The sequence below is a fragment of the Apodemus sylvaticus genome, chromosome 14 (assembly GCF_947179515.1).
Source record: "Apodemus sylvaticus chromosome 14, mApoSyl1.1, whole genome shotgun sequence".
NCBI classification, from domain to species: Eukaryota; Metazoa; Chordata; class Mammalia; order Rodentia; family Muridae; genus Apodemus; species Apodemus sylvaticus.
In genome coordinates, this window is record NC_067485.1 from 89,613,076 (window position 1) to 89,633,917 (window position 20,842).

Genomic DNA, 20,842 nt, shown 5'->3' on the forward strand with positions numbered 1-20,842 from the left:
TTTCACTCACCAAAGATAGAGAAAATATTTCATGATAAATTAAAATTTAAACAGTATATACCTACAAACCTAGATCTACAGAAAGTGCCAGAAAGAGATGTCTGCAATTCAGGGATTTGGGGGGGGGGGGGGAGTTTGGAAACCTAGTACAATGGAAACTTACTGGAATCTATAAGGGTAATCTCAGAGAGGACTCCTTGTAATGGGGGATAGAGTCTTAACTGGATTTCTCTTGTAGTCAGGCATAGTTCCTAGTGGTGAGCTAGGTTATATTTGACTGAGTTGCCAAGGGCATCCTGTGTAGATCCTCAAACAACCCAGACTGATGCTAGAAAGGAAGGTCACTCTCTGCAAACAAGACAATGGGGCTCCATGGCTGAAGACAACACCCACACAGCTCATTGAATATAAAGAGGTTGAGCTGGTGCTTGCATGGAGCCTTGACCCCTATGTTCTAGTATCTTTGGCACAGGAAGATATTCTACAGGATATGGAAAGAGAAACCTGGACAATCACCTAGCCACAAAACCTCTGTCTTACCTGCAAGATGTGCTGGAGCAATGGTGGGACAGAATTTGTGGGAGTGGCCAACTAAAGTCTGATTTAAGTTAAAGCCCATTCCATTAGAGGGGCCCATGCACAAGCAGTGAGGGTAGTACAGAAACCAAAGGTACTACAAAACACACTGGCCTAAAATGTTTCAATGAAATGATTTTAATGATATTCTGCTATACTCATAGATCAGTGCCTTGTCCAATTGCCATTAGAGAGGCTTCCTTTAGAAACAGATGGGAGTGAATACAAACACTCTCAGCCAGACATTATTTGGAAAGAAACTCTAAACTGTAGGTCTCTATTAGATCCCTCCCCTTGGAGCTCAGGGAATCCCACAGAAGATGGGGAGGAAAGATTGTAGGAGTCAGAGGAAATGGGAAGAGTAGATGGAGGGGAAACTGTTGTTGGAATGTACTGTACAAGAAGAATGTATTTTCAATAAGAGAAAGAAAAGATAGAAGGAAGGAGGGGGATGGAGGAGGGAGAGATGATAGAGAGGGGGAAAGAAGAGAAAAAGGAGTTAAAACAAAACCAAAAAGATGCAATTAAGGTTTAAGTTGAAGTGGAGACAGATGAAGGAAGGGATAAGATAAGACAGCCTTGCATTTGTTTCGTGCCTGCTCACGCACTGACTGTTGAAAGATTCATTTGTGTATTTTCATAAATATTGAAATAGGTCCACAACTGATTCTAAACTTAGGGAGTTTACAACACAGCAAATTCTCACTGGAATGAAGATTGATGAATAATATAAACCAATATGGTATATAAATTTTATATATACCAAAAAGAAACCTCAATACTGTTATATTTCAAAAATGAAATTTTAAAATAAGCTCTTTTTGTTTAACTTTTTCACTGTTTTTGAATGTGTCTCTGTGTGTAGATATGTGCACATGAGTGCATGTGCCGGTGTAATCCAAAAGAGGGCATCAGATCACGTGGAGCTACCTGGTGTGACTGTTAGGAACCAAACCCCTCTCAAAAGGACCGTAGTGTTCTTAATAGATGAGCCAGCTCTCCCGCTACAAAAAATCTTTTCATGAATCTTTATTTTTTTCTCATGTTTTAAAGAAAGACTATAAAAATCATAAATCTAGGCAGATATAAGCATCTTAGTGGGAGAAAAGTCTTCATTTCAAAGAAATAAAATATAAGAGCTGTGACATTAAAAATAGACAATACAATTTCCATTTCCTTCTCCTCCACTTTAGAATTTCCACTAAAACTGCATGTAATGAAACTGAAATGAACAGGGATCATCAGAGACTTCCAACCTCTCAAAATGCCATAGCTCCAAATGACAAAAATAACTTTGAAGTGGAGATATCTCAGGGACAGAACTTCATGTACATACGACTTCTAAAAATTGTCTTTTGTTCAAAATAGAATGCTTTCCTCTGTGTTTTTTCATCAAAGGACTATGTGTCTCATTTTTTTCTATAAATTCAATAAACATATATTTTTTTTGATAAAGCAAAATCTTTATGTTCTCTCTCACACAATGACTCTATAAGGCTTCTTCCTGTCTAGTTCCCAGAATGTGAACATGAGGCTAGAATGGGGCTGCTTCATTGTTGGGCAGCAGCACTCTTTCTTCAGAGCCTGTGTGGGTCAAGGCTTTGTTGCAGCAAGGAATGGACAGAGCACTGAGACTTGTGAGTGTGGAGAGAGTGCTAGCATGGCTGCGTGGCTGGTCTCCTGGGACAAGGATTTGATGGGGAGCCGCACTGTCTAGTTGGCTCCTGTAAGCTTCCAGGGGAATATCCAGGATCTCAAAGACTGAGGGCTATAAGACTGCTTCCTGCCATATTGTTTTCCAATTTTATAATTTACGATCCTCTGCTTTTAAGGACATGCTGCTTACTACCATTTGTATTGTTAATTTAAAGTCTTTTCAAGTAAAATAATGGCCAATCAAGATAACCTTATGTACTAGTGTGAGACTATTAGTAATATTCTGTAAATGTTAAACATGATTTGGAATAAAACCTGACTTACCTTGCCTTGTAAGTGTATATTACTGCGGATTACATCACGTACTTCCTCCTCAGTGTCTTTCTGTCAAGAAATACATGTTACCAAAAGAAGTCCCAGAATAAATGTACCAAGTGCCACAGTCAAAGAACAAATCAAATACTCCGTTAAATATTGTATCTCTGGCAAGTATGTTTATCTTTTTTTTTTTGCATGCTACAAATTTGGAGTATTCTCAGATCCTTTTTAATCCTGTGTGTGTGTGTGTGTGTGCGCGCGCGCGCGCGCGCGCGCACGCGCACGCGCGCGTGCCTGTGTGCACACACAGTTGTGCCTGGAGACTAGAATAGGGGGTCAGATACTCCAGAGAATGAGTTGCAGGTGACTGTGAGTTGCCAAAGTAGGGAGCCAAACTCAGTCCTTTCCAAAAGTTGTGCATACTCTTAACACTTGAACCACATTTCTACTTGTCAAAAAATATTTTATGTACTGGAACTACTTCAAACAAAAATACCATTTACTGAGCTACTGAGTAAAAATGTCTAGGATCAACAGAATGAGTATCAAATTTGTAAAAATAAAGAAGACAGAAACATATTCCCTTGGGTTCACATAAAAATAAACTATGCCTTTCAGACCTCCATAATGAGACATTTGCATGTTACAATATACTCCACAACAGAGCTGTAGCAAGAAATGTGTGTGAGAAAATCAAGTGTCCAATAACTCTGCCTAAGCTTTCCTCCCCTCACGTGTTCCAGGGCGTAAAACAGAAGCCACACAGGTGAATCACTGCTAGCCTCTGGGAAGAGGAGCATGAACATGCATTCTCTGATCTGCATAAATACAAACTATAACAATCCCAAGGCACATTTTTAAAAGTTTGCATAATCACCCAAAATTATGCAAAATATAATCAAGGAAATAACTTCCAATGCCTGTAAAGCTAACACTTCATTCTAGCCACCATTGGCACAATATATTTTGCTTCTAATGTTGAAAAATCACTATTCAAAACTTGACAAGAGCTCTCATGGCAGATTTATGAAGGTGTGCATATGCCATCCATTCACCCCCACCTCATGACCTATTAGTCATGTTTCTTCCAGAAGATGCCTTGGAAATTATTACCATTACTTAGGATAAAAATATCCTAAATATAAAAGGCAGCCATTGATTCAAGGCCTAGGGTCCACAGAAAAACTGCTTACTAAGAATGTAACTGTAAATGAACTATTGATAATTACTCAAAGGATGCAAGGCCAAGTCTGGAGGTCTGATGGCTACCGTCCCCAGTAGACTCACCAAGCTAAATCTATTTTTGGCCAGAGCAATGAGCTCTTGGTCGCCTGGGGCACAGATATTCAGCCCAATGGGCAGTAATCGCTTCAGAGCTGCCACGATCAAAGATGTCTGCATAGAATAACGGTCCCCTTTGCGCTTTAGTTTCTTCCTTTCTTGATCAGAAATGGCTGCCTGTGGAACAAAGATAAACACTGGGATTCCACCCACATTTCTTTCATTCAGATTTACCATCTTCTTTGACATAATCATGGGCCCACTGTCCTTATTTTCTCTGATCCCTATTTTCATAAATCCTAACCATTCTGAAGAGGTTATCTTTCCTTCCCAGCATGTTTTTTTTTTTTTACTTTTAGTTTGTATTCTTCTTACATTTTTACCATTAACTAATGATATTATATCCCTGTGTAGTTGTTAGATAAAAAGACCCATCATGATATTAGAAAGGAATTCCATATAGTAATTTCACATATGCTTTCTAATTTTCAAAATTTTTACTTCTTAAAATAATTTACCTATAGAAACTTTATTTTTGCTTGGATAGATGTTTTGCTATATACACATATGCACAGGATGTGTTTTATATATTCATGCATTATTTGGATTGTTTATAAACTATGTGGTTGATAAATAACTATCACAAAATACATTTTCCTCTTTTATCATAGCTTAGTGTATCTCCTGAGAAGTCAAGTAGATACAGTCTCAGAGATACAGAAATATTTAGGAGTCTCAGTGTGATCATGTTACATTTTAATCATATGATCAGTCTCTTGTGACTCTTTTAAGGACAAGGCCGATGCCACAAGGCACCTCAAGTTTGTTCTAAGATCTGATGGACATGGAGTAGTCTTCTAAGAAAGAGATACAGTCCTAATATTCTAAGGGAATAATTATCCCATAACCACCTTCAAGTATATTGGATTTCTTTTGTAGCAATGATTCAAAGCTGAACCAGTTCTATAACAACGACATACAGTGAAGGTCACAGGGAACTGAGAAATGAAACAATAGGAAAATTAGCCAGCAAGTAATTGATTAGCATTACTTAAAAGAAGGTGAAATAGCCCACACTTTTAATCTCAGCACTAGAGAGGCAAAGATAGGTAGAGCTCTGTGAGTTTGAGGCCAGCCTGATATAGTCAGTTCCAGAACAGCCAGACAAACACAGAGGAACACTGTCTCAAAAACAAACAACCAAAATGAAGCAAAAGAAAGAGAAGGCATAATAAGTTCAAGCCTGGTACTTAAAACTTCTCAAAGAGAAGTGACACTGTGGTTGATTTATTTATTTAAAGATTTTTTTAATGTGTGTAGACTTTGGGCCTGTATGTGTATGTGTCTTGCACATGTGTGTTTCAGTACTGACAGAGACCAAAAGAAGGCATAAGATCACCAAGAACTGTAGTTACATAGAGTCATGAGCCACCATGTGGATGCTGCTAGTTGAACCTGAGCTCTTCACAAGAGCAGCCAGTGTACTTAACTGCTGAGCCATCTCTCCAGCCCCAGGAATTGATTCATTATAAAGGACTGGTATACTAAGTTATAATATTGCAGTATATTATTCCATTTATGGTTGTGTTCCATCAAATCCATAAATTTCTGAACATAAGAAGCAAGAATTTTATATTCTAAAGATATACACTTATTGTAGGGATCACATATTTATATATACAACCTTTTAAGAAATTATTTTTAGTAAATTTAGTAACTAGGAATCTGTAAGAACTTTATCCTTCATAGGTCATTTTTATGTCTCAGTATTTACTGTACCTGATTCAAACTAATCCTAGAAACTATCTGAATAGCACAAATGTTTTTATATCAGTAAGCAATACTATCAATCTAGCCCAATTACCATTATGAACTCTCAAAACATTTAAAAAACCAACTCATAAAGGAACATTAAAACAGATGGGAAGACTTGATACCTTGGACATTTTGGACTTTGTGTCAGTGATGAGGAAGGACATGTTGTTGATTTCATTCTGCACCACAAAGTTCTGTTCTTCTCTTTTGAAATTCTAAGAGGTTGTGAAGGAAATGTTGGTTAAAACCACTTGGAGAAAACAATATAATCAGAGATACACACGTGTCCAGAGTGTTGTCAGGGGTAGATGCTGGTTTAGTATATGACTTATGCAGAGACAGCTATGTTAGAGACAACTGTTCCAAGAACAATATATGAGCGTGATTGACTTTTTCCAATGTTGGAGATGGAATTTAGGGCTTAGTCCATACAAGGCAAATGATCCACCTCTGAGTATATCCCAACCTTCTTACTTCTTATTAGAAGATCAGTTCTCATTAAATTGCCAAGATTGGCCTTGAATTTACTCTGTAGCTCAAGCAGCCCATCAACTTTTAAGTCTCTTTCCTTTATTTTCTTGGGAGTTGGGATGACAGACCCATGTCACCAGGCCCATCATGAATAGATTTGCTTTAAAGATGAAGCTTGAAATGTTTATGTGATAAAAATCTCACATTATCAAATGATAATATAAACACTCCAGCCCCAGATAGCTGGGGAGTGGCATATGTTGTTTCCAGGGATAAACAGTCTTTCCAGAGTACACACAACCTTGAACAACTTTCTACTTCCTATTCTGATAGATACTCCATCTAATCTAAAAAATGCTATAACATTATTTTAAGTACTTTTAACTTAGAAACAGAATGGCAAAATCAATTCACCTGAAACATTTGGAGAAAATATCAATACATATAAATAAATCTGATTTTGAGATATATATCAGGACTGGAGAGATGGTGCAGCCATTAAAGGCTAGGCTTATATCCAAAATATCTATATCTAATCTATAGCTATAGCTATAGCTATATCTCCATACCCATACTCATACCCATATCTATATCTATATATCCATACCCATACCCATATCTACACTTATATCTATTCTACTAAATGAGCCTGCTGATTATATAATAGAGTCCTTATCCCAAAATATTCTTTAAGACAAAAGTTTAAAGATGTTAAATCATTGCTGAGTGGAATATTAAACATTTAATCCTGGATTCCTCCCATTTGTCCCTTTGGTAGGTAAATATTGGGTTATAAATGGAAGTGAGAGAAAGGTAAAAAGACTGTCAATCCATCTCTGATTTTGGCAGATGAAAATAGACTGACTTATCCTAGAATATACATTTCTCCCCCAAACCCCCAAATAAACTAATGTCTCCATTAAAATGTACTGCATTAAATAAGGAATCATTCATCAACCATGGTAGCACTTGACAATGGTCCCACAGAAGTGAGAAATTACAAGTTTGAGGTCACACTAACTCCAAGGCCAGCTTAAGCTAGAAAGACTAGGGTTGAGGTCCACATCAGGGTATATCTCTATACCAGCATGTTCAACCCCTGACCCCCCCATAAAACAACCTAAATACCTCATTTGATTTAGAGAAACAACCTAAAAAATTTCCTAGGGTGCCACAGATAACAGACATCATTACAAATTTGCAAATATACGTATCTTAAAAGTCATTTTTAATCAGGCATATCCTAAAGGATCTCAGCATATGGAGGTGAAGCAGGTATGTAATACCGTCCTGGGCTATATGACACACTACGTAAAAGAGGTGGGGTATAAATAAATATCTTAATGTTTACACAATACTATCAAAATGTTGTTTTCTTTTAAAGATAAATTATAGAGCTTAAAAGAGACTCCATTTCCCTGAAGTCCCCAGAGTCACCTTCCATCTGTCCTAAACTATCAAATGACTTCAAGGAGACAAACTCAAGAAATGCTATTTAGACAATGACTGCAGGAACCAGATGACTGGTGTACTTTTGCAAAGCCCTCATCACACATCAAATACAACATAATTTGCATTCTCACACTTACATGAGATTTGGACCAGTAGATGAAGACTTCAGCCACCATTCGAAATAGCTCCTCTGCTTCTGGGTTGGGCTCCTTCAACCACTTTGCCCTGGAACATGTGATAAGCAGATTCTCAGGTAAAGTTAACTAAGTAAAACAATACCTTATGCTCCCCCCCCCAATCCTTTCCAACAGTCTTTAATTTTCTTTTTCTTCCTTCCTTCCTTCCTTTCTTTCTTTCTTTCCTTCCTTCTTTTTTGCTTTCTTTCTTCCTTCCTTTTTTCATTTTTATTTCTTTTTTTCATTTCTTTTTCTTTTTTTTTTTTTTGAGACAGGGTCTCTGGCAAGCCTGGAACTTGCTCTGTAGGTTGAACTTGAACTCACAGAGATTTGCTAATGTGCCTCTCCCAAGTGCTGGGATTAAAAATGTCTGCTTCAGGGCTGGAGAGATGGCTCAGTGGTTAAGAGCACTGACTGCTCTTCCAGAGGTCCTGAGTTCAAATCCCAGCAACCACATGGTGGCTCACAACCATCTTTAATGAGATCTGATGCCCTCTTTGGGTGTGTCTGAAGATAGTTCATAAATGAAAAAATGTCTGCTTCTATGACTAACCTGCCAAAGCAAGGTTTGCTGAACAAAGAATTCATAATGGTTTCATGGTACAGCTGGAACATTTAAAAACTTATAAACATTGTAACTGTCCAACAGCTTTTTAAGAGAAGAAATTAAAAATTAAAAGGTTAGTTTTATTTTGAAAATTATTTGCTTTATAATCCACACCCACAAATTTTTGTATAGATTATATGTGAACACATATTATTTATATAATATTCATATATATATATATATATATATATATATATATATAACAGTTTAAAGTCATTTCATTCTGTATAATCTGCATATTATACTCTAGTCTCTGCTGTAGAAACTGAAACAATAGATATGTTTCTTGCAAAGCATAAAAGCCTTCAGCAAAGATTATCCAGTTGTGAGCTGAAATGCCCAATGAGAATCAATGTATGCATCAGAGAACTACGTGGCCTATATGAAGAACTACGTGGCCTATATGAAGAACTACGTGGCCTATATGAAGAACTCTGTGGCCTATATGAAGAACTATGTGGCCTATATGAAGAACTCTGTGGCCTGTATGAAGAACTCTGTGGCCTGTATGAAGAACTCTGTGGCCTATATGAAGAACTATGTAGCCTGTATGAAGAACTCTGTGGCCTATATGAAGAACTACGTGGCCTATATGAAGAACTACGTGGCCTATATGAAGAACTACGTGGCCTATATGAAGAACTACGTGGCCTATATGAAGAACTACGTGGCCTATATGAAGAACTACGTGGCCTATATGAAGAACTACGTGGCCTATATGAAGAACTCCGTGGCCTATATGAAGAACTCTGTGGCCTATATGAAGAACTCTGTGGCCTGTATGAAGAACTCTGTGGCCTGTATGAAGAACTATGTGGCCTATATGAAGAACTATGTAGCCTGTATGAAGAACTATGTGGCCTATATGAAGAACTACGTGGCCTATATGAGGAACTACGTGGCCTATATGAAGAACTACGTGGCCTATATGAAGAACTACGTGGCCTATATGAAGAACTACGTGGCCTGTATGAAGAACTACGTGGCCTATATGAAGAACTACGTGGCCTGTATGAAGAACTATGTGGCCTGTATGAAGAACTATGTGGCCTATATGAAGAACTATGTGGCCTATATGAAGAACTATGTGGCCTGTATGAAGAACTACGTGGCCTGTATGAAGAACTACGTGGCCTGTATGAAGAACTATGTGGCCTATATGAAGAACTATGTGGCCTATATGAAGAACTACGTGGCCTATATGAAGAACTACGTGGCCTATATGAAGAACTACGTGGCCTATATGAAGAGCTACGTGGCCTATATGAAGAACTACGTGGCCTATATGAAGAACTATGTGGCCTATATGAAGAGCTATGTGGCCTATATGAAGAGCTATGTGGCCTATATGAAGAACTATGTGACCTATATGAAGAGCTACGTGGCCTATATGAAGAACTACGTGGCCTATATGAAGAACTACGTGGCCTATATGAAGAACTACGTGGCCTATATGAAGAACTACGTGGCCTATATGAAGAACTCTGTGGCCTGTATGAAGAACTCTGTGGCCTATATGAAGAACTATGTAGCCTGTATGAAGAACTCTGTGGCCTATATGAAGAACTATGTGGCCTATATGAAGAACTATGTAGCCTGTATGAGGAACTATGTGGCCTATATGAAGAACTATGTGGCCTATATGAGGAACTATGTGGCCTATATGAAGAACTATGTGGCCTATATGAAGAACTATGTAGCCTGTATGAAGAACTATGTGGCCTATATGAAGAACTATGTGGCCTGTATGAAGAACTATGTGGCCTATATGAAGAACTATGTGGCCTGTATGAAGAACTATGTGGCCTGTATGAAGAACTATGTGGCCTATATGAAGAACTATGTGGCCTGTATGAAGAACTATGTGGCCTATATGAAGAACTATGTGGCCTATATGAAGAACTATGTGACCTATATGAAGAACTATGTGGCCTGTATGAAGAACTATGTGGCCTATATGAAGAACTATGTGGCCTATATGAAGAACTATGTGGCCTGTATGAAGAACTATGTGGCCTGTATGAAGAACTATGTGGCCTGTATGAAGAACTATGTGGCCTATATGAAGAACTACGTGGCCTATATGAAGAATTACGTGGCCTATATGAAGAGCTACGTGGCCTATATGAAGAACTACGTGGCCTATATGAAGAGCTACGTGGCCTATATGAAGAGCTACGTGGCCTATATGAAGAGCTACGTGGTCTATATGAAGAGCTACGTGGCCTATATGAAGAGCTACGTGGCCTATATGAAGAACTACGTGGCCTATATGAAGAACTACGTGGCCTATATGAAGAACTATGTGGCCTATATGAAGAGCTATGTGGCCTATATGAAGAACTACATGGCCTATATGAAGAACTATGTGGCCTATATGAAGAGCTACGTGGCCTATATGAAGAACTACATGGCCTATATGAAGAACTATGTGGCCTATATGAAGAGCTATGTGGCCTATATGAAGAACTACGTGGCCTATATGAAGAACTATGTGGCCTATATGAAGAACTATGTGGCCTATATGAAGAGCTATGTGGCCTATATGAAGAACTATGTGACCTATATGAAGAGCTACGTGGCCTATATGAAGAACTATGTGGCCTATATGAAGAACTATGTGGCCTATATGAAGAACTATGTGGCCTATATGACGGGATAAGCCAAGCAGATCGTGAAGTGAGCCACTTAGGCACAGTGTACCTGTTATAGTCCACAAATCGGATCAAGAGTGGGTAGAAGGCATAGAGGTCCCTAGCCAGTGTGGTGAACTCATCTAGGATAAGCAGCTCAGCCTCGGACATGTCCCCTCTGGCTTCCGCCTTCAGGTGGTCCTCCTCAGACACGACCATGGCGGCCTTTTTCTTCAGCTTCTCCATCAAGGGTAAGAAATGAGTTTTCAAGAGCTGAGGTTTCACCTTGTTGATGATAGGCTGTGAAAACACTGGAAACCGATATTAATTAATATTCTGCTGAGTTAATTAATTTCATCCATTAAAATTAGAATGAATTGCTGGAATGGTGATGGGCGTGAGATCCCTACCATCTCTCTCTCATAGCCTCCTTATGGATAGAGCCCACATCTCTGCCATTTTTCTAGCCATAAACCTAATTGCATAATTGATGCTTAAACATGATTACTGAACTCAATTCAATGTGCTTATTTTTTTTAACAAAAGATGACTGATGATTTAGAATAAAATTTTAAAAAGACTTGGAATCATATCAGATTAGTTTTAAAATCAGTATTATCATACAAAGCCCCCCAAATGGAAATGTCTTCTAGCTCTTTCATTTATACAACACTCTCTGCAGTATCATCATGTGAGGCCTGCAGTCCCTTCAGCTGATCCCATCATCATCTCCTGGAAGGGTCAGATTATATATAGCACTGCTGTCCTGATCAGCACCGAGTATTAGGTTTGACTTACACAAGCAAGTTTTAAGATGGATTTTTATATTATATTTATATAATATAAATATAAATATATATATATACAAATATATAAACATACATACATTGGATAATGTATATGTGAGAAAAGTTAAAAACCCACTTATTCAATCATTAAGACACTGATATTATGTGTTTAGTTTTCATCAACAGATAAACTCATTAATTCATACTTTACACAGATCATTCTGCATTCCTTTAAAATATTCACTTTTGTTTTCTATATTTAACATGAATATTTCCCAAGACACAAAACATGACTGAAATCTGAAAGCTTGGAGAAAATGCAATATTTTTGTAAGAGGATATACAGAAACATTTACCCATGCTGCTTCAGCTGTTGGGAATTTAGACTGCTTCTAGAATTTTAATATAAATTCTGCAATGATAAACTGAACTATATACGCTTTACTTCACCTTCCATTCTTCAGCCCATTGTCATGGGAGAATAATATGAAGGTAAGTTGTTTCAACATCCAGCTTTATTTTTGTCTCTGTCTATTGGTCTTACTGTTCATTATTTCTTGTGATTGCTAAATAGTATTATATAGAAATAAACAATTTAGAAACTTTAAAATTATTAAATATGTAATGAGTAGCTATAATTGTCAATTTGACACAACCTAGAATCATCTGGGGAGATTCTCAATGAGGAATTGTCTACACTGTTGGTGGGCATGCCTATGGGCAGTTGTCTTAATTATGATAACTGATATGAAAGACTTAGACCACTGTGGGTAACCTTTACTTAAGTAGGAAGTCTTGAACTATGGAAAATTGAAGAAATTGAGCTTGGTAAACGCAAACAAGTGAGTAGGCATTGTTTCTTTTTGCACTTGATGGATTTGAGACGGCTGGCCACGTAAGGCTCCCGCCACAATGATATCCTTGCAGTAATTTCACTCTAACATGGTAAATGAAGGCTAAAAGAAACTTCCTCTTCAAAAGATACTTTGGATCAGGATATTTCATCACAGCAACAAAAATGAAACTAAGGCAGTTAACAAATGTCTGATCTTATCCATATCTTTTAAAATGGCATAACAGGACTAAGCAATGGTAATTTTGAGCACATAAGAAATCACTGAAGATTACTATGGGAAATTTCTAGCCTTCCATATTTGAAATCTTTGCTGGAAATAAAACAAATGATAGGGTGCGTTCTTTCCAGGCCTTACCAGCCAAGCGCTTCATCCAGGCTCCTTCATCGATCCCCAGGTTGTTGTAAATGATTTTGAGAATATTGCCCAGCAGTGTGTTCATGTGCTCTGAGTTGAGGGCTGTGCAACACATCTCAGCCCTTTCTGGGTGGTTTTCAGGACCGTGTTCCCACCACCTTGACATGTAGTTGCATAACATGGGCAGTACAACCTCCATCATGTGTGGCATCTGAGTGTAACGGATTCCTGACTCTGCCAGCTCTATAATCTCAGTCATAAGCTTCTCCAGGGATGGTATATTTGGGCAGACATCCTCCACATTTGCAGGTAAACTGAGAGCTAGAGAAACACAGACAAAAATGGGGTGTGCTCAGTGCAAGAACAGGTACCCTGTGGTAGATTTGGCTTTCTCAAACAGATACCATATTTCATGTTGGGCTTCAAAACTCAAACTTGTCTATCCTCCTGATATCTTCTTCCTTTTATCGTGGCTGGCTGCCATTAATAGTTCTTTCCTAACCCCATGATCCTACCACGCCTTCAGACTAACAAGCTAATTGACAGCTGCTCTGTCTATTCACAGCAAATAGGGGTAGGCATTCTCTCTTTGTCCTGCTTCTTGTACTCACCATTTGCAAGCCATCTCTGTGTATCCCTATTCATCTCTACTCCCTCAGTCAGAGGAAGGAAATTTGAGGCTCCTCACTTGTTACCTCCTATTTGTTTGACCTTGCGCAGGTCTCTATTCCCAGCTTTTTCCTCTCTAGCAGCTCCAGGCCAGCCATATCTATGGATGCGCAAATGTACCAAGAACTCTACTTCCCAGGCATCATAGTGTGTACAACAACTAAACTCAGCTTTCCAGCACTGGGGGATGTCGGGGGGGGGGGGGGGGGGGAGGAGGGGACGACTTATGACTTTACATCCATAGCTCACTAGTTGCTAGGCAGTTTGTCCCTTTTCCTGAACTGCCTCCCTCTTTAGCATCACCATCTCCAGTCCCTATAACTCAACTCAATTTCATCAGTCTCCTTAATTCACCTCTTCCTCCTTGCCCACTTAGATGTTGGCTTGGGGATCTATTTTTAGCCCTTCTCTTCTTCTACTTATATATTTATCTTGACAACTACATACACTGCTACTGGCTTCTGTTTTGCTATAACTACAAACCTTCCAAGTTTTATTTATTTGTCTTTTGTGTGTGTATGTGTGTCTAATCCTGGATTTTCTTTTTCAGGGTACACTGAGACACAATATGTTTAAACTTTTGACTTAATCTCCAACACAGTTACTTAAGCAAGGTATTATCCAATCAATCACTATGTCTAGATGCTGACAAACCTTCCTTAGCTCACTGAGAATCATCTGAGATGATTCTCCCTCCAGGAAATCTCACAACCACTCCACTGCCTATTCTTTCCACTGGGCATTGCAGTCACTGCTTCTCCAGGGCTCAACTCAGCCAAGTTGTGCATTTATCTCTCTTACTGCTGTCCAACGGATCTCTACAATACATGGGACTTAGGGGGAGCGGGGAACCGGGAAAGGGGAAATCATTTGGAATGTAAATAAGGAATATAAAAAATAAAAAAAAATGAAACAAAAATAAAAAATGTTTCACTCCTTAAAAAAAAAAAAATCAAAATTCTGTCTTCCCAATATCAAGACTCATCTTGAATTATCTTCCCAGGGGCTCAAGAATAACATTACTTTCTAGTACACAGTAGTCGTTATTCTGAATTCTACTGCCCATGTCTATCAATCTTAGTCTCTGTCTCTGTCTCTGTCTCTGTCTCTCTCTCTCTCTCTCTCTCTCTCTCTCTCTCTCTCTCTCTTCAATCCCCCAGGCTAGAACTCCCGACAGGAAAGAATCAAACCTTCCTCATCTTTGTATTATATGTCTCCTCAATCTACCATAACCTCACAAAAATTCTCCTGCAATGGGTGACTAAAAGATAAATGAAATCATGAAATTTAATTCCCATTGTTATACAAATGAGATGATATAGAAACCTGAGCAGGTATGTAATTTGTTTGCATATTTCCTTATCTTTCAGAGGTTATAAATCTACTTTATTCTTGACTGTGTGTCCAAATACTAATGATTCACAATCACTTAATAAAATGACAGTATATTATTACACAGAAAAATCAACATATTGAACTTAACCATTTTCACTATTTATAAACATATATAAATTGTGTCAAAAGTAATACTTCTATTGCACATTCAATACAGTTATTTGCTTTTGCTTTCATTTATTCATGAGGTAAAACCGACAAAGTAGCCAAATTAAATAATAATTATTCAGGTCCCTAAACATTCCTTATTTGGTAAGATTCACTAAAAAATAAGACAAAAAAACCAAGAGTGTAACTAGGTCACAGAGAAACAAGTTCACAGGTAAGAGGGGTATGCACTCTAGGTTTTGAAAACATTCTACAATTATTATAAAGCATCTAAAATCAATAGAATGAGGAAAACATTAACTAGAATGAGCCCCATCAGAGGGCATCTGTGACATATTTTGCCTGGAGAATTGATCTGGACGAGGCTGGAGGCTACGTGAAGAATGGCTGGGCTTCAATTACTTTTCATGCACTTCAACTCACATTCCTTTTTTTTCTGCTTTTTATATTTTTCTTTTTAATTTTTTTATTTATTTTCTATATTCTTTGTTTACATTCTAGAAGCCTTCCCCTTTCCCAGTCCACCCCCCATATGTCCCATAAGTCCTCTTCTCTCCATACATTCTCCTGTCTTTCCCCCTCCCTTTTCTCTGTCCTGGTACTCCCCTACTATGCTGGATCAAACCTTTCCAGGATCAGGGCCCTCTTCTTCCTTCTTCATGGGAATCATTTGATATGCTAATTGTATCTTCAGTATTCAGAGCTTCAGGCCTAATTAATATCCACTTATCAATGACTGCATTCCATGTGTATTCTTTTGTGATTGTGTTACCTCGCTTAGGATGATATTTTCCAGTTCCATCCATTTGCCTAAAAAAATCATGAATTCATTGTTTTTAATTGCTGAATAGTACTCCATTGTGTATATATACCACATTTTCTGTATCCATTCCTCCATTGAGGGATATCTGGGTTCTTTCCAGCTTCTGGCTATTATAAATAAGGCTGCTATGAACAGAGTAGAACATGTGTCCTTATTGCATGCCGGGGAATCCTTTGGGTATATGCCCAGGAGAGGTATAGCAGGGTCCTCTGGAAGTGTCATGCCCAATTTTCTTAGGAACTGCCAGACTGATTTCCATAGTGGTTGTACCATCTTACAATCCCACAGCAGTGAAGAAGTGTTCCTCTTTCTCCACATCCTCGCCAACACCTGCTGTCTCCTGAGTTTTTAACCTTAGCCATTCTGATGGGTGTGAGGTGAAATCTCAGGGTTGTTTTGATCTGCATTTCCCTAATGGCTAATGTTGTTGAGCATTTCTTAAGGTGCTTCTCAGCCATCCGAATTTCTTCAGGTGAAAATTCTTTGTTTAGGTCTCTACTCCATTTTTTAATAGGGTTATTTGGTTCCCTGGGGTCTAACTTCTTGAGTTCTTTGTATATATTGGATATTAGCCCTCTATTGGATGTAGGGTCGGTGAAGATCTTTTCCCAATTTGTTGGTTGCCGTTTTGTCCTTTTGACAGTGTCCTTTGCTACAGAAACTTTGTAATTTTATGAGATCCCATTTGTCAATTCTTGATCTTAGAGCATAAGCTATTGGTGTTCTGTTCAGGAACTTTTCCCCTGTGCCTATGTCCTCAAGGGTTTTCCCCAGTTTCTTTTCTATTAGTTTCAGTGTGTCTGGTTTTATGTGGAGGTTCTTGATTCACTTGGAGTTGAGCTTAGTACAAGGAGATAAGAATGGATCAATTCGCATTCTCCTGCATGCTGACATCCAGTTCAGCCAGCACCATTTGTTGAAAAGGCTATCTTTTTTCCACTAGATGTTTTCAGCTCCATTGTCGAAGATCAAATGACCGTAGGAGTATGGATTCATTTCTGGGTCTTCAATTCTATTCCATTGGTCAACTTGCTTGTCCCTGTGACAATACCATGCAGTTTTTAACACTATTGCTCTGTAGTATTGCTTGAGGTCTGGGATACTAATACCCCCAAAAGTTCTTTTACTGTTGAGAATAGTTTTAGCTATCCTGAGTTTTTTGTTATCCCAGATAAATTTGAGAATTGTTTTTTCAAATTCTGTGAAGAACTGAGTTGGTATTTTGATGGGGATTGCATTGAATCTGTATATTGCTTTTGGCAAGATGGCCATATTAACTATATTAATCCTGCTAATCCACCAGCATGGCAGATTTTTTCCATTTTCTGAGGTCTTCTGCGAGTTCCTTCTTCAGAGACCTGAAGTTCTTGTCATATAGGTCTTTCACTTGTTTGATTAGAGTCACCCCAAGATATTTTATGCTGTTTGTGGCTATTGTGAAGGGTGTCATTTCCCTAATTTCTTTCTCAGCCTGCTTATCCTTTGAGTATAGGAAGGCAACTGATTTGCTTGAGTTGATTTTATAACCTGCCACTTTGCTGAAGTTATCAAACTTTGCTACAGTTTATCAGCTGTAGGAGTTCTCTGGTGGAGTTTTTTGGGTTGCTTAAGTATACTATCATGTCATCTGCAAATAGTGATAATTTTACTTCTTCCTTACCAATATGTATACCTTTGACCTCCTTGTGTTGTCTAATTGCTCTAGGTAGGATTTCAAGTACTATATTGAAAAGATAAGGAGAGAGAGGGCAGCCTTGTCTGGTCCCTGATTTTAGTGGGATTGCTTCAAGTTTCTCTCCATTTAGTTTGATGTTGGCTACCAGTTTGTTGTATATTGTTTTAATTATGTTTAGGTATGGGCCTTGAATTCCTGTTCTTTCCAAGACTTTTAGCATGAAAGGATGCTGAATTTTGTCAAATGCCTTTTCAGCATCTAATGAAATGATCATATGTTTTTTTCTTTGAGTTTGTTTATGTAGTGGATTGCATTGATGGATTTCCGTATATTGAACCATCCCTGCATCCCTGGGATGAAGCCCACTTGATCATGGTGGATGATCGCTTTGATGTGTTCTTGGATTTGGTTGGCAAGAATTTTATTGAGTATTTTTGCATCGATATTCATAAGGGAAATTAGCCTGAAGTTCTCTTTCTTTGTTGGATATTTGTGTGGTTTTGGTATCAGTGTAACTGTGGCTTTGTAGAACGAGTTCGGTAGTGTTCCTTCTGTTTCTATTTTGTGGAACAGTTTGAAGAGTATTGGTGTTAGGTCTTCTTTGAACATCTGATAGAAGCCATCTGGTCCCGGGCTTTTTTTGGTTGGGAGACTTTTTATGACCCCTTTTATTTCTTTAGGGGTTATGGGCCTGTTTAGATGATCTATTTGATCCTGATTTAATTTTGGTGTTTGGTATCTGTCTAGGAAAATGTCCATTTCCTCCAGATTCTCCAGTTGTGTTGAGTATAGGCTTTTATAGTAGGATCTGATGATTTTTTGAATTTCCTCAGTTTCTGTTGTTATATCTCCCTTTTCATTTCTAATTTTGTTAATCTGGATACTGTCTCTGTGCCCTTTGGTTAGTCTGGCTAAGGGTTTATCTATCTTGTTGATTTTCTCAAAGAACCAGCTCCTGGATTTGTTGATTCTTTGTATGGTTCTCTTTGTTTCTACTTGATTGATTTCAGCCCTGAGTTTGATGATTTCCTGCCTTCTATTACTCCTGGGTGAATTTGCTTCTTTTTGCTCCAGGGCTTTCAGGTGTGTCATTAAGCTGATAGTGTATGCTCTCTCCATTTTCTTTTTGGAGGCACTCAGGGCTATGAGTTTTCCTCTTAGCACTGCTTTCATTGTGTCCCATAGATTTGGGTATGTTGTGTCTTCATTTTCATTAAATTCTAAAAAGTCTTTGATTTCTTTCTTTATTTCTTCCTTGACCAAGGTATCATTGAGTAGAGTATTGTTCAGTTTCCATGTGCATGTGGGCTTTCTCTTGTTTTTGTTGCTATTAAAGACTACTTTTACTCCATAGTGATCTGATAGGCATGGGATTATTTTGATCTTCTTATATTTGTTGAGGTCTGTCTTGTGACCAATTATATGGTCGATTTTGGAGAAGGTACCATTAGATGCTGAGAAAAAGGTATATTCTTTTGCTTTAGGGTGAAATATTCTATATATATTTATTGAATCTAATTGGTCCAAAGCTTCAATTAGTTTCACTGTGTCCCTGTTTAGTTTCTGTTTTCCTGATCGGTCCATTGAGGAAAGTGCACTGTTGAAGTCACCCACAATTATTGTGTTAGGTGCAATGTGTGCTTTGAGCTTTAGTAAAGTTTCTTTTATGAATGAGGGTGCCTTTGCATTTGGAGCATAAATGTTCAGGATTGAGAGTTCTTCTTGGTGTGTTTTTTCCTTTGACCATCAAGAAGTGTCCCTCAGTGTCTCTTTTGATGACTTTAGGTTGAAAGTCATTTTTATCAGATATTAGAATGGCTACTCCGGCTTGTTTGACACCATTTGCTTGTAAAATTGTCTTCCAGCCTTTTACTCTAAGGTAGTGTTTGTCTTTGACACTGAGGTGTGTTTCCTGTATGCATCATAATGTGGGATCCTGTTTACATATCCAGTCTGTTAGTCTATGTCTTTTTATTGGAGAATTGAGTCCATTGATATTAAGAGATATTAAGGAATAGTGATTATTACTTCCTGTTATTTTTGATGTTATCTTTTATATTTGATTGGTTATCTTTTTTTGGGTTTGATGAAAGAAGGTTACTATCTTGCATTTTCCAGGGTGAAGTTTCCCTCCTTGTATTGGTGTTTTCCTATTATCCTTTGTAGGACTGGGTTTGTGGTAAGATATTGTGTGAACTTGGTTTTGTCATGGAATATCTTGGTTTCCCCATCTATGGTGATTGAGAGTTTTGCTGGGTATAGAAGTTTTGGCTGGCATTTGTGTTCTCTTAGAGTCTGCATGAGATCTGCCCAGGATCTTCTAGCTTTCATAGTCTCTGGTGAGAAGTCTGGTGTGATTCTTATAGGTCTTCCTTTTTATGTTACTTGGCCTCTTTCTCTTATTGCCTTTAATATTCTTTCCTTGTTTAGTACATTTGGGGTTTTGATTATTATGTGATGGGAGGTATTTCTGTTCTGGTCCAGTCTGTTTGGAGTTCTGTAGGCTTCTTGTATATTCATGGGCATCTCTCTCTTTAGATTAGGGAAGTTTTCTTCCATAATTTTATTGAAGATATTTGCTGGCCCTTTAAGTTGTAAATCTTTGCTTTCATCTATGCCTATAATCCTTAGGTTTGACCTTCTCAATGTGTCCTGGATTTCCTGGATGTTTTGGGTCACAAGCTTTTTACATTTTGCATTTTCTTTGACTGTTGAGTCCCTGGTTTCTATGGTATCTTTAGCATCTGAGATTCTTTCTTCTATCTCTTGTATTCTGTTGTTGATATTTGCATCTATGGTCCCTGATTTCTTCCCAAGGTTTTCTATTTCCAACATTGTCTCCCTTTGCAATTTCTTAGTTGTTTCTACTTCTTTTTATTAGATCCTAGATGTTTTTGCCCAGTTCCTTCACTTGCTTGTTTGTGTATTCCTGTAATTCTTTGAGAGATTTTGTGTTTCTTCTTTCATGACTTCTGCCTGTTGATCAAATTTCTCCTGTACTTTTTAAAGTGATTTTTGCATTTCCTCCTTATTGGTTACTATCGTTTGACCCATATTCTCCTGAATTTATTTAAGTGATTTTTGTGTTTCCCTTGTAAGGGCTTCTAGCTTTTGATCATTTTTCTCCTGAATTTCTTTAAGAGATTTATTTATGTCCTTCATGTGTTCTTGTAACAGCATCACAACCA

General features: G+C 37.9%; 1 protein-coding gene across 1 annotated transcript in view; it reads right to left on the reverse strand.

Moving 5' to 3' along the window:
* Positions 1 to 20,842, reverse strand: part of Ryr2 (ryanodine receptor 2) — a 466,338-nt gene that overhangs the window by 104,975 nt on the left and 340,521 nt on the right. Inside the window, exons 68-73 of the mRNA XM_052156653.1 lie at positions 12,985 to 13,305; positions 11,056 to 11,296; positions 7,707 to 7,794; positions 5,769 to 5,861; positions 3,838 to 4,008; positions 2,557 to 2,616 (exon numbers count right to left, since the gene is read on the reverse strand). Of these exons, the coding sequence (XP_052012613.1) occupies positions 2,557 to 2,616; positions 3,838 to 4,008; positions 5,769 to 5,861; positions 7,707 to 7,794; positions 11,056 to 11,296; positions 12,985 to 13,305 (974 nt within the window). The remainder of the gene's footprint in view (positions 1 to 2,556; positions 2,617 to 3,837; positions 4,009 to 5,768; positions 5,862 to 7,706; positions 7,795 to 11,055; positions 11,297 to 12,984; positions 13,306 to 20,842) is intronic.